This window comes from Gossypium hirsutum, chromosome A08 (assembly GCF_007990345.1).
Source record: "Gossypium hirsutum isolate 1008001.06 chromosome A08, Gossypium_hirsutum_v2.1, whole genome shotgun sequence".
In the NCBI taxonomy this organism is placed as follows: domain Eukaryota; kingdom Viridiplantae; phylum Streptophyta; class Magnoliopsida; order Malvales; family Malvaceae; genus Gossypium; species Gossypium hirsutum.
In genome coordinates, this window is record NC_053431.1 from 6,188,678 (window position 1) to 6,203,558 (window position 14,881).

At 35.9% G+C, this 14,881-nt stretch overlaps 1 protein-coding gene across 1 annotated transcript; it reads right to left on the minus strand.

Moving 5' to 3' along the window:
• Nucleotides 1-1,870: 1,870 nt before the first annotated feature.
• Nucleotides 1,871-14,477, minus strand: LOC121204921 (CSC1-like protein At4g02900). Its single transcript, XM_041075738.1, has 12 exons — nt 14,309-14,477; nt 13,858-14,198; nt 13,569-13,718; nt 12,847-12,982; nt 11,320-11,421; nt 11,000-11,116; nt 10,775-10,855; nt 4,901-5,241; nt 4,187-4,432; nt 3,292-3,616; nt 2,827-3,060; nt 1,871-2,413 (listed from the first exon to the last, which is right to left on the minus strand). The coding sequence occupies exons 2-12, from the start codon at nt 14,169-14,171 to the stop codon at nt 2,189-2,191; spliced, it is 2,271 nt and encodes a 756-aa protein (XP_040931672.1). The 5' UTR covers nt 14,172-14,198; nt 14,309-14,477; the 3' UTR covers nt 1,871-2,188.
• Nucleotides 14,478-14,881: the final 404 nt, after the last annotated feature.

Sequence of the window (14,881 nt, forward strand, 5' to 3'; positions counted from 1 at the left end):
ATAGTCTGCAACTAATGCAGGACCTCAGTTTATCTAGTGAATAGGGAAAATATAGAAATAATCTCCACTACTTAGATCAATCTCGTACTGCGTTCAAATAACTTATTGGCATGCCAATCGTACTCTATTCTAAGTTCATCCGGCTCAGAACATTTCATTAGTGATCAATGCTATAACAATCCATTACTTCAATTCTCATATACATAACATTATTATAATGTTCAAATAAAAAAAATTTAATTCATCAATCATGCGTGTAAATACATTAGTATTAAACCGAAAAAACTTACCGGACTAAACTACAACACTAACGATAATACGGGGACTATTCTACAACCTTTTCTTTTCCACGACCTTCAGCTCGTTCTTGATCTATTATGAAACCAAGCTTGGCCGAATGTGTGCTCTAGTTCATCTAGGGTTTCGGTTGAAAATTGCAAGGAAGAAGATGGTAGAAATTTTTACATGTTTTAATTTATAATTTACTTAATTAATTAATTACCATTTTTCCATTTAAATTGTCATCTAAAATTCACAACCTCAAGTCCATTACAGTCCACTAAGGATAATGATGGTTTAATTTCCATTCTAATCCTTCAATTTAGTTTTCTACAACTATTTAATAACTTTAACTAATGAGACCAATTTCTTCCACTTTTATGATTTAGTCTTTTTTACTTAATTAACTATCTAAACGATATAATTTCTTAACTAAAATTTAATACTAAACTAATAACCTTGTAAATATTAATTACTTAATATTTACGAACCGACATGTTGGAGTTGTGGTCCCGAAACCACTATTTCCGACTCCATTGAAAAACGGACTGTTACACAATCTATTTGATTCGATTAAATAAATCATTAAAAAATTCATAAAAATAAAATATTAACAATCCTTCAATTGCTTTTTTGTTCTGTTCAACCAGTTCATACCAGTTCTCAGATCAACTGGTTCAATGCGCATCTTTGGACCGATACCACCGCTAATTTCTGGTCTAACTGGCCAGTCCAATCCAATTCAAACAATCTTAGTTTTATGATTCATAAAAATTATTGGAGATTGTTCTTTCCAATAATATCATTTTCAATGTCCAAACTCAAGTATAATCGAATCTAACCAATAAAATGAATGATTCAAAACATCAAATCATTTTGACGTTAAGTTGGGTTTTTGAAAATAATTGATTTTCATGTATATGTACGAGACCAAAATTTAAGTCTGACAAATCACGCACAACCTTAGATGATTAATTTGCTTTAAATTCACCTAAATCAGCCTATCTCTCGAAAATGCGAAAATTTAAAAAAAAAAATCTCTAAGACACTGAAATAAAGCAGAAGCAAACTCACAAACGAAGAAATACAATTGAATAATTGCAAATGAAGGAAGAGTTCTATCTATAATTGAGTCCCCAAATCCAACAATATAATTTAAATTACATCGATAGTCGATATCATAGTCTATCTATAATATGAGTCTTAAGGAATTTAATACTATACAATCTTATCCAGTTTTATTGAAGAGTTTCATTGAGCTACTAACAGGGGCGAAGCCAGGGGTTGGCATGGGCACCGCCCCCTTAAAATATAAAATTACTATTTAGGCCCTTAAAATTTTTTAAAAATTTTAAATTAATAAAGATAAAATTGCACTTTGACCCCCTAAAATTATAAAAATTCAATTTAATCCTTTACAAATTATAAAGATATAAACTATAAAAAATTAAAATTTCATCCAGCACCCCTACAAAATTGTTCTAGCTTCACCCCTGGCTACTAAGACTTCAAATAGATGAGTTTCTCCATATGTTTCACAAATCGAGTTAGTTCAAGTGAGGTTAAATAAACCTAATTTAATCAATTAATCTCTATGAAACGTTTTGTGTATATTCCTGACCCGTCATATATATATATGTACAAGTATATATGAATAAAAGGAATAAGAAGAAAGACATAAGAAACCCTAAATTTAAATGTGACTGACAATATATCAATTAAGCAAACTGCCCCTCCCCTTTTGTTTTCTATTTTTTTGTCCCCCTTGAGAGGCCAATAAATCAAGTGTTGAGAAGCTAAAGTTATATCATATACATATATACAAGGATAAATACACATATATGATGTGAAGTTGAAAATGGGGAAGCGAATTAGGGATGGTATTCGGGTTAGAAAGTAGAAAAACAAATTAAGCATCCGATTGAACGGAGGAGGAAGAATTCACATCGGGAGAAAGTTTGGTGGCTACCCTGGTTGTGGCAACCAGTGGGCTCTTCTCTTCTTCAAATGTGAAATCTGATTTCTCCACGTCGCTGCTTTTGAATACAGGATGCATATATGCGTCTTTTAGGTATGCTTTTAAGTTGAACTGTGGCTCCGTTGCCTTTTCTAATGTATCTTTTACCATTGCTTCCTGTATATGTGTGTGCGTGTGTTTTCAAACAAATATCATAAGTCCTGCAAGCATTTTGTATAAAAAGTATAGCAGCATTGGGGTGACAATGTTATCGTGTTTGGTTTTATAGAGAGCTTCTCTCGATACCTGAATAAGCGAAACTATGACCATTAAACAACTTTGCAGCTTCTAGAATATAAATATCATGTGGGCAAATATGACACTGCATGCTGCGAAACCATGATACGAAGAGCTTTATACATGGTCGGTGTCCATAATTAATCTATAACCTCTAGGATATTTGCTCACATGACCTCTATATCTTAGCACTCATGATTTTGCCTTTTCAACCATCAAGAGGCGCCTCTAAGCTCACGGTCATGGCAAACTAAAAGTATGATATAATAAAAGATTAGATGATAGTTAGGTACCTGTAAAGGGAATCTAACAAAAGCAGATTCAAAGCGGCCCTTGCAGTACATGAAAAACCAGATCGTCAGAACGGGAAGGGGAAGCAATGCAAAATAGTTACGCCCGATCTTCTTTGTGCTCAACAATCCCAGTAGAAGAAGTTGAGATATGAATAAACCTATCACCATTCTCTTATGCACGTCTGGCCAAAATGCTGCTGCACTCTCGTACTTTGGATCATACACGTTGATAACCTTGCACAAACAAACAACAACATTTCGCTCAAGTAAAAGCAAGAAATAATCGAATTTGTCTTCCGACCCATATCTGGACATAAAAGTAGATTTACACTAAGAGCAAAACTTAGGATTGATACATCATCCATATCCAACACTTAATCCGGTTAACAAGGAATATATCACGCTCCATACAATATAAACCATGCAAGGAGGACAATGTGATATTTGGTTTGGCTAGTAGTGTACCTGGTTACGAAATACCACATAGGCAAAAGCAAGGAAAATGATGATGAAAGGAAGAAGAAAAGGGGTGATGGGAGCATAAACAAGTCCCAGCAAGATGTATAATTGGATCTTTGGTTCACCTACTGGAAAGTCAATGGAACCAGGCTCCATTGCTTCATATCTATCTTGTTCTGTTTTAACCAAAAATGTATTTTTCAAGTGGAACAACACCAATGGTACTAATCTCAGGATTTCTGCAGCAACCCCTGCCCATCCATCCACCATTATATAAGTAATGAAAAAATTAGCTTTCATTGGGATATATACCCCAATGGTTTTTGGAATCCTGCACAAAGTAGCAAAGTAATTTAATCACACGTCCATATTATCAGATACGTTAAGATAAAATACTATGATATAATGTAAATAGTATTCAGAAAGATAGCTATGTTTCTTGCGTGCGGACATCTTTATTACTTGGGCTTGGATATGCATCAAATACAAGTGGTGTGTAAACTTCAAGAAAAATGAAAAGTTCGAGCAATTTAGGCGGACATAATGGTATACGAGCTCATCAGCAGAATAGTAAATCATAAACACATTAATGGAGGATATAGAAAAAGGTAGAATGTTGCAATTGAAAAGAAAACATAAGGAACCAAAGGATGAAAAAATGAAGAAATTCATCAGTTCATCTCCAGCATCAATTTAGAACCATTATGGTTGTATATCTGTGCGATATGTATGAATTCCGTGCAATAAGCTACCAATAATTGCTGATCTAACTTAATTTCTTCATGTAACAACCATGGTTGTCCACCATAAATTTATTTCAGTACTCAAGTTGCATGTGAATATCATTAAGTAAAAATATTTAAACCCATCCATTTTTCTGGGGAAAAGCAAAAGTACATACTCTGTTGGAGGCAGATCGATGAAAGTTTTAAGCTGCTGAAGTGCTGAGCCAGTTATAATGCTTCCAAGAAATATATTGACAAGAATGAACATGTGATATTTCGCAGCTGATTTTCTATCCAAAGCTGAGATGGATGGATATCCTTCTATTTTAGACATTGTCATAAGGATTTGGGGAAGTACAGCAAGAAATATCTTCAGTACAATCCCAGGGAGAAAGCCTTGGATAACGGATTTGACTGACTCTCTGAAACAAAGTTTTAAAGCAGTTGGAAAGTTTTAGCCGCTACAAGTCTCAAAACATCATAGTATTAGTTGCAAGCAGGGAAGGGAAACCTAGTTACTCGGACTTGAGTGTCACATTTGAGTGTGTACAATTAAGTTTTTCAAAGTTTTCCTATAAAATTTGGAGGATCGTACCTTGTACCCACATTTAAATGTGTTAGCACGGAAAATAAGAGTCGAAGTAGCATAACTGAAAACTAAATAGTTGTCTTTTAAACCTTTTCTTCACCGGATATGTTCAAAATTTCTAAGTTTTCTCATTTATTTGGAGGGTTGTATCTCCATACTCATATCCAAATGTATGTCAGATACAGGTACTTCAAGCAAAATGAAAATTCAGAGTATCATATTTAATGACTATGAGAAAATATCAAGAGAGACATGAGGAGGTGCTTTGTTAATAGAAAGAAAACAGCGACAAGAAACTTACATTTGTATTAATGGCTTCAAGAAGGGGAAAACCTTCTGAATCCCCTCAATATTGGCTAGAGATTGAACAAAAGCTATAGGGATCATGAAGAAGAAAATTAGAAAAAATAGAGCAACGGCTATTATCAACCTTCGAATGGTGAGTTCAAAATATGGTATAGCGAAGTTATCCCAATAAACATCACGAGGCTCGGGGGCCCATTCCGTCAACCAAAGTGTAGGATTACGGCAGAGCTGTGTTTGAGCACAGACTGCTGCCGCCCATCGCGATTTGAATGAAACAAATGCCGCTGGAACTATAGCATCCGGATCTTTCTTGACTCTTTCTCTTTCTACGGCTTCCTAAATTAGAATGAAGGAATTTCAGTTTTCTCATGAGTAATTAAATTACACATTGACAACAGGAAAAAGAAAAAGAAAACCAAATACTAAGGGAAGAAACAAGACGAGGGAGATAACATTATGTTGTCTGGAAGGTAAACCGTATATCATCTTAATGTTGTTTCGATCATAATTAGATATTCTTACCTTAGTAGAATAAAAAGATAGAAAATAGAATGTATATGTGCCTGGAAGGATGTTGGGGAGGTGATGCTTAACCAAGAGAAACAATGTAGCTATAGCCAATATCCATGTAAGTCTCGAATATAGAATGTGTCCAGCACGGATATGTCTAAATTTTTCTTTTATGTATTAGTGTTGAGCATTGGCCTGCAATGCAACAAACTTCCAGCAGCAGCATGTTTGAAGATTGAACCAGAAGCTACTTTCTTTTGTTTAAATTTTGTATTTTTTGTGATGTTAACAAGTTGGCAAGTTGCTTGATATCTAAAGCTAGTATTTTTAGATTTGAAATTGATGGATGTAACAGCTGAATTTTTTCAGCTTTTCTTTTGTAATATTTTAGTTGGCAACTTGCCAAATTTGGTAGGAGCAGTTACAGTATAGGTAACTTACTTATTATTATTATTATTTTGTAACCCCTTTATATTTTGAAATGGAAATGAAAGCTATGACTTTTCTCATTCGGTTACTTACTGCTTCTCTTTGGATTTTGTTCTTTTGTTTTGTTTTGCTTCCTGTTTTTCATGAGCTTATGCTCTTTGTTGTTCATTGTTGCTGCTGCCTTTTTCTAACAAATGGTAATCAGAGCCTCTTGTCTTTGAGGACCTCTGTTGTTTAAGTTTTTTTTGTTTCAAAATAAACTCAAAAATCGTGTTTGTCAAACTAGTTTCAGCAACATGAGCTTTGCACCTCCTCCACCACCAGTTTTTGCTGGAGAAAACTACCACATTTGGGTAGTTAAAATGAAAACTTACCTCCAAGCACTTGATCTGTGGAGTGCAGTTGAAAATGACGTCGAACCACCACCATTGAGAGCAAATCCAACCATTGCTCAGATCAGGCAACATGGTGAGGAGCGAGCCAAGAAGCATAAAGCCATGGCCTGCCTACAGAATGGAGTGTCTGATGTGATTTTTACTCGCATCATGGCTTGTGACTCACCTAAACAAGCATGGGATAGGCTGAAAGAGGAGTTCATGGGATCGGACAAGACAAGGCAGCAACAAGTAATTAATTTTAGAAGGGTGTTTGAAAATTTGAAGATGAAGGAGTCAGAAACTATCAAGCAATATTCTGATAGGATTATGGCTACTGTCAATAATATTAGACTCCTTGGAGAAGATTTCAGTGACAGTAGGGTTGTTGAGAAGGTTATTACCACCTTACCTGAAAGGTTTGAGTCAAAAATCTCCTCATTGGAGGACTCGAGAGATCTCACAACCATTTCTTTGTCTGAGTTGGTTAACTCACTCTATGCACTTGAGCAGAGAAGAGCAAGTAGGCAGGAGGAGAGTCCTGAAGGTGCCTTTCAAGCAAAGGTCAGAGAAGGATCCAGCTCGAGTCAGAAAGCTAAGAAACCTTGGTTTGAAAAGAGGGAAAGATTAAAGAAAGATGCTGGTAGAAGGAGGTTTCCACCATGCATTCACTGCAAGAAGACCAATCACCTGGAAAAATTTTGCTGGACCAGACCAGATATACAGTGCAAAAGCTGTAAGAAGTATGGTCATCATGAGAAAATCTGTAGAAGTCATGAGAATGCACAAGCACAACCAGTACAAGCCAAGTCTGCCGAAGATGTCCAAGCTCAGGAGGAGCATGTATTTACAGCTTCATGTTTTACAACTAACGGCAAGAGCAGTTGGCTTGTGAATAGTAGCTGCTCACATCACATGGTATCAGATGAGAGCCTTTTCAAGAACCTTGACAGGAGCTATGTCTCGAAGGTCAGGATAGGCAATGGCAACTTGATTGAAGCAAAAGGTAGAGGTGATGTGGTGATTCACACTGGTTCAGGTAACAAAATCATTTCTGATGTGCTCTATGTGCCAGAAATAGACCAAAATTTACTCAGTGTAGGCCAGCTAGTCAAGAAAGGCTTTTCACTAGTTTTCAAGAATGATTCTTGTGTTATAAGTGATGCTCATGGTAGGGAGATTGTCTCAGCACCTATGGGAGACAAATGTTTTATGCTGGATGTGAGTCAGCTTGAGAAAAGTGCATGTACAAGCTCAGTTGACAATACTGATCTTTGGCACAAGAGGTTTGGCCATGTTAACCTCAAATCACTTGATTTGCTGCGCAAAATGAACATGACAGAGGACATGGTGAAGATTAGTGCAAGTGAAGGTGTTTGTGAGGTGTGTCAGCTTGGCAAACAAGCCAGGTTGCCCTTTTCAGCTAACCAAGCATGGAGGGCTCGAGAAAGACTTGAGTTGGTGCACTCAGATGTCTGTGGACCAATGAAGACCCCTTCACTGAATGGCAGTAAGTATTTTATACTGTTTATTGATGATCTGACCAGATTTTGCTGGGTTTATTTCATGAAATAGAAGTCAGAAGTGTTTGAAGTTTTTGGAAAGTTCAAGGCATTGGCAGAAAATCAAACAGGCTGCAGGATTAAGGCCTTGAGGACAGACAATGGTTCTGAATACTTGTCTGAACGATTTCAGAAGCTATGTGAGCAGGCTGGGATTCATCATCAGTTAACCACAGTGTACACTCCTCAGCAAAATGGAGTGTATGAGAGGAAGAACAGAACAGTGATGAACATGACCAGGTGTATGTTGTTTCAAAGCAAGCTTCCAAGCATTTTTTGGGCTGAAGGTGTCAACACCTCAGTGTACCTGCTCAATAGGCTGCCAACACATGCTGTGAATGATAAAACTCCTTTTGAAGCATGGTATGATCTTAAACCAACTGTTTCCCATTTAAAAGTGTTTGGTTGCAAGTGTTTTGTACTTGTCCCTGCAGAAAGAAGAACCAAGCTCGAGAAGAGGTCAGTTCCTGGTATATTTGTTGGCTACAGTAGCTGCAAGAAGGGCTACAGAGTATTTGATCCTTCAACCAAGAAGATTTTGGTAAGCAGGGATGTCAAATTCGATGAAGGAAGGTTTGGAGTCTAGATGGCTCTAACACAAGTCAGTTTGAAGAAGAGCAGATTGACAGCAATCTGGAATTGGCAGAAAATGAAGTTAGTAATGCCAATGTAGATGATGCTCCTGTGAGAGGGACCAGGTCTATTGCTGATATCTACCAAAGATGCAATGTGGCCATTGTTGAGCCTTCAAGCTATGAAGAAGTTGCACGAAGCAAGAGCTGGAAGAAGGCTATGGAGGCTGAAATCGACATGATCCATAAGAATGACACTTGGGATCTAGTAGACAGACCTAATCAGAAGAAGGTTATAGGTGTCAAGTGGGTTTTCAGGACCAAATTCAATGCTGATGGCTCTTTGAACAAACACAAGGCAAGGCTTGTGGTGAAAGGGTACAATCAACAGTTTGGCATTGATTTTGAGGAGACATTTGCTCCAGTAGCAAGGCTGGACACCATAAAGCTCCTGTTTGCTTTGGTTGCACAAAAACAGTGGAAGGTCCATCAGCTTGATGTCAAGTCAGCTTTCCTGAATGGCTTCCTTAAAGAGGAAATTTATGTTGAACAGCCTGATGGATTTAAAGTCCAAGGAAAGGAGGACAAGGTTTACAAGCTGAAGAAGGCACTCTATAGACTAAAATAGGCTCCTCGAGCCTGGTATGACAGGATAGATGCTTACCTGTCTAGGCTCAATTTCGAGAAAAGTTTGAGTGAGCCAACTTTGTTTATAAAGAAGTCCAAAGATGAGACTTTGCTGATTGTCTCAATATATGTGGATGATCTATTAGTGACTGGAAGCAGGGTCGATTTGATTCAGGAGTTCAAAAAGAATATGCAAGACATGTTTGACATGACAGACTTGGGAATCATGACTTACTTCCTTGGTATGGAAGTAGACCAGTCTGATCAAGGCATTTTTATCAGCCAGCATGCATTTGCCTTAAAAATTCTCACTAAGTTTCATATGGAAAACTGCAAACCAGTGAGCACACCATTAGCTATGGGGGGAGAAACTAAGCAGCTTTGGAAATGAAGAAAAGGTAGATGAAAAGGAGTATAGAAGCTTGATTGGTTGTTTACTTTACTTGACAGCAACCAGACCTGATCTTATGCATTCAGTAAGTCTATTGTCTAGATTCATGCACAGCTGAAATACAACTCATTTGAAAGCAGCAAAGAGAATACTCAGGTATGTCAAAGGTACTTTGAAGTTTGGTGTAATGTTCAAGAAAGGAAGTGAGCTGAAATTAACTGGCTACTCAGATAGTGACTGGGGTGGATCAGTTGATGATATGAGAAGTACTTCAGGCTACTTCTTTACACTTGGTTTGGGAGTTTTCAGTTGGAGTTCAAAGAAGCAACAAACTGTTGCTCAGTCTACTGCTGAAGCCGAATACATAGCAGCAGCTGCAGCAGTGAATCAAGCCATTTGGCTTAGGAAGTTGCTATGTGATTTGAATGAAGAACAGCTTAAGCCAACTGAAATTATGGTGGATAACCAGTCAGCAGTTGCCATCTCCAAAAATCCTGTTTTTCATGGCAAAACCAAACATTTTAAGCTCAAGTTTTACTTTGTTCGAGAAGTTGTTCAATCCAAAGAAGTGTGTCTAACACATTGCAGCTCACAAGATCAATTGGCTGACATTTTGACAAAGCCTCTTGGCACAATCAGGTTTGAATTTCTAAGGGATTCAATCGGTGTTTGTTGCCTACAGTCCAAGGAGGAGTGTTGAGCATTGGCCTGCAATGCAACAAACTTCCAGCAGCAGCATGTTTGAAGATTGAACCAGAAGCTACTTTCTTTTGTTTAAATTTTGTATTTTTTGTGATGTTAACAAGTTGGCAAGTTGCTTGATATCTAAAGATAGTATTTTAGATTTGAAATTGATGGATGTAACAGCTGAATTTTTTCAGCTTTTCTTTTGTAATATTTTAGTTGGCAACTTGCCAAATTTGGTAGGAGCAGTTACAGTATAGGTAACTTACTTATTATTATTATTATTTTTGTAACCCCTTTATATTTTGAAATGGAAATGAAAGCTATGACTTTTCTCATTCGGTTACTTGCTGCTTCTCTTTGGATTTTGTTCTTTTGTTTTGTTTTGCTTCCTGTTTTTCATGAGCTTATGCTCTTTGTTGTTCATTGTTGCTGCTGCCTTTTTCTAACAAATAGGAGATTTTTTACGGTACTATACCCCATACCAAAATCTAGATATGTGTTGAAAATCATAGATAGATACCAAAAAAAATGAGAATGCGTTTCTCAAAAAAAAAAAAAAAGAGGGAATGCGGGTAATATAGACCATTAATATATTATATATTTATAAACTCTTAATTGGAAATTCTAATCATATAATTATTTCCTCATCATATGATAGTTTTTGCATAACAAAGATATTTTTCTAAAAAATCCTAGTACAGTCACCATGTTACTTACTTCTTCATTCAGCTTCTGAATCTGAGAAGTATAATGATCGATTGCATCAACTTTAGTGCCCCAGAGACCCATGAAACCTGTCTATAATAACAAGAAATTTGGAGAATGAACTAAACAGCTGAAATTAACATGGAATACTAAGTGGCAATTGCTGTAACATTAAACAAACTATTCCATCAAGAAAGGAAATCGAGCAAAATTTAGTTTGTCATAAAAAGATATTACCTTTGTGAGCGGCCTCTTTGAAGTTCTCTCGAACTTATTTTGGTAGTAAATATACCAATTTTGCAAGTCGCGCTTCTTTGAAACCAATGACGCTAGCTTATTTGCATTATATACAATCTATCAAAGTTACAGAGTAAAGCAATTAATGCTATAGAAATTTATATCACTGGCAAATAGAAATATAATACTTGAATCCAAAAACTGTAACATAGAATTTTCTGTTAGAACACCTATTTTTCTTATTCCCTGCAGTAGTGCTACTTAGAAGTTATTTAACAATCAAATTATCATAGGTGAAAACTTGTCAAAGGAAAACACACCTGATGAGTAAGATAATGATCAGGATGATTTACACAAAAAAAATGTTGGACGTGCTCACTAACTGATTCATCCGGATCAGGAGGAATATTTCTTACAAGAACCTGCAAAACATTTTAAATGTAAACAGAAAAAGGCAAAATGGAAGATAAGTACTAAAGAAGGATGAGATAAAACTGCTCTAGCAGGCATGCGCATGTATGTTGATTGTGATAGGTATTTTCCGTAACTACCGTCTATCTGCCACAAACAGCAATGCCCTTTGGTTCCTTCAACTTTAAGTAGAATGACAGAAAGGTCCTCAAGCAGACACCACTATCTATATTTTAGGACTTACATATATGTCACTCGGGGCTCTCATGGTTTTAAACAGAGGTGTGGTTTTTGGAATGGGACGGCTACATCCCGTCATGTAGTCCAAGGGTCAGTGTACCAAAAATTTGTTTATGATTCAATAAGGCAGCAATAATACGTGGTTACATAGAAAAAAAGTCCAGCAACACCGTAACTGGGAATGAGAAAAGGGGGAAACCCCAAATATGATTGCTAAAATTATTAGCAATGATGATGCAAAACCATCTATAAAGCATTTCAAAAGTCATAGCCTGATAAATAGGAAAGTATACGACCACATATTTTTTTTATCAGTATACGATCATATTTCACATCATTTAAGATATATGTATGTAATCATGTGTTAACATACTAAATTGTAGACCAAAGCTTGTTGGGTCAACTAATAAGGAACTTAATGCTCTAAATTTGAGTCTTGTAAAAGAAGAAAACAATGTTGAGAGAGCTTTGCCCTTTGTTTAGAAATCTGACCTGGCTCCCCTCCAGATTTAGTTAAAACCCAATGTCACTATTAGATACAAGATGGCCTAAGACCTAAAAATTATTTATACTAAATTAATATATTGTTGAGATCTGATCTATTACATTTTTGTCTATTGCTTTTCAATACACAAATCATCATTTATATGTGTAAGCCCACATATGAATTATGTAAACTATACTTATGAATGATGATTAATATTAATGGACAAAAAATATTGGAGTACCTTTAATATAAAGCAAAGCTTCTCCACTCTAATTGTATGCTATGTTATGAGATTAAATTAAGTCTGACATCTGATTTTAGATATTACAAATAAGTGCATAACCAGTCTAGTCAGAGATGGAGATCCCTGAAATTCTTCATAGAAGTGAAAAACATCTTAAGCCGCCCTTAAATGAGAAACAAATACCCTTTAATGATTGGAAATTTTAATTACAACCTTCTGAAATATGACAAGTAATCCCCTTCAATGTTTACGTTAGATATTGTGACAGTATCTAGATATGTATCTGTTTAATATTTATTTTCCCCTTCTAATAAAAAATTCTCAAGCATTCAACAAATCGACCTGTCTAAGATAATCAACAGTTGTAAACAGATGAGCAGCATTTTATATTATAAAATAAAGAAGCATATGAATATCTGCATAACAACAATACTGTAATTAATAAGCCCTCGGAAAAAAACTCACTGTGAATTGGTCAGGACGACGAGTTTCTGATGCTAGATATTCCGCCCTCATGGTAGCTAACACTTTGTATTCTGAATATAGCACATAAAATGTCCAGAACGAGAATACATATGACATAACGATATGTGCCCAAAACCTGAAAAGAATAAGTTGAGACTTTCTCCTAACTGAGAAATGAAAATTGAAAATTTTATGATATAATGCCCAGGTTCATTTAAAAGCTTATAAGCAGCAGAGACAATGTACTATATTGTTTTGATCAGGGCCTAAAGCTAGATTTTCATCTCTAATAGTGCCTCCTCATGCACAAACCTTTCAAATGAGAGTGCCTTGCAGTTAATAAACTTTACTTTGCCCTTTTATTAATATTAGAATAACAGCACCAGAGATTTCAACCATGGAACCCAAAAATGTAAGTTATTGCATAAGGACTTTGAGAACAGGTACACGAAACCAAAATGTGTATACAATAACTCGGTATATAGTATAGCTTGAAACCCACTTCTTCAGTGCTGCATATAACACAGATATTGAAATAATAGAAATCTGTCTCATAGTCTGCTTTGAATACAACATATGCACCAGTGTTAACGGCAAGGTCTAGTATTTCGCATAAATTAAACGGAGACACCAACATTTTCCATGTTTGCAACTGATGAATTCCATATGAAAACCAGAGTATAGCATTCGAAAAGAACCGAGTAAAAACAACTACTACTCACCCTTTTGATCCATCTGGAACATTTGATATTGAGAGTTTGTCAATGTTGCTGAAGTTTAAATCCTTAGCACGCTCTAATGTATCCCCTATCCAATTGACAGGGACCAAAACCATGAACGACAACACAGCGAGGGGGACAAATATTTTCAAGCTGCGCAAAAAATGCCGTCATAATCATATTATTAGACTATAAATGATGCTCATAAATTCTAACATAAATATTTCATTTTTATGTTCCTTCTTTGCAAACATATCAACCAAAGTTGCAGACCGCATCTAAAAGAACTTACCCGAGAAGGTAAATCCGAATGTAGGCAACAGAATCAAGTCCTGCATGATCAATGAGCTCGGGTTCAGGCATTCTCAAAGCCGCAGGCATCCAATTCAAAAAATTTAAATATGTCCTGCAATCTAAGTTGACAAATTTTGATGCATATGCTCCAGATCGAGTAGGGCTGCTCCTTGTCCCCTTTTTGTACCATCTCGGGAAATAAACCCTATCGTTGAACGGCTGGATCCTCAATATTGCAAAAGCCATTAGAAATCCAAAGGCTGAGAGAAGATTGATAGAAGCTGATGTAACTATATCTCGAAGAGACGCCATTTTTTTCCTTCGCCGATTCAATTCACTCTGAAATCAAACAAACGTCATAAAACGTCAATCAGGTCTACCATCTTAAATTTTGAATTCTATGCATAAAAAAATTTAAACATTTAAAAACAAAAACAAAGCAACGATACCTAACAATGGCGTAGCTTTTCTGAACCGGACTTTCCTGAATCGACGGAACTCAGAGATATACAAGAACTTGATTCTATTGGAAATTGCGTTGAACTTTTTGGAAGATTTTTTCTATATTTTTCTTCTTTTATTTTCTTCTCGTCTCCGCTTTTTTCTTGAGAAGAGAGAGTTTTGGGGGGGAGAGAGAGAAATGGGGGATTTGGCGGCAAAAATATAAAACAGCACGGAAAACCGTTTTTCCTTGTCCGTACAACTGATAAACTAACTCAATTAAAGTCGAAGCGTTTTTAAAAGGTTAAAATACGTATTAAGTCCCTGTATTCTACTGAATTTTGAAATTTAATCCTTATATATTTATTTCCAAAAACGTGAAATGTACAGGGACTTATGGCACAATTTAACTTTTGTAAAACCACTTTTTTTCCTTTGTTGACGAAATTACCCCCTTAATACTTCGATATTTTTTATTTTATTTTACCTTACAAGTATAATCATTCAAATGACGTGGGAAAAATATATATTAAAAATTTATATAAATTTTTGGTTGAAATAATAAGTTGAATGTCGAAAAA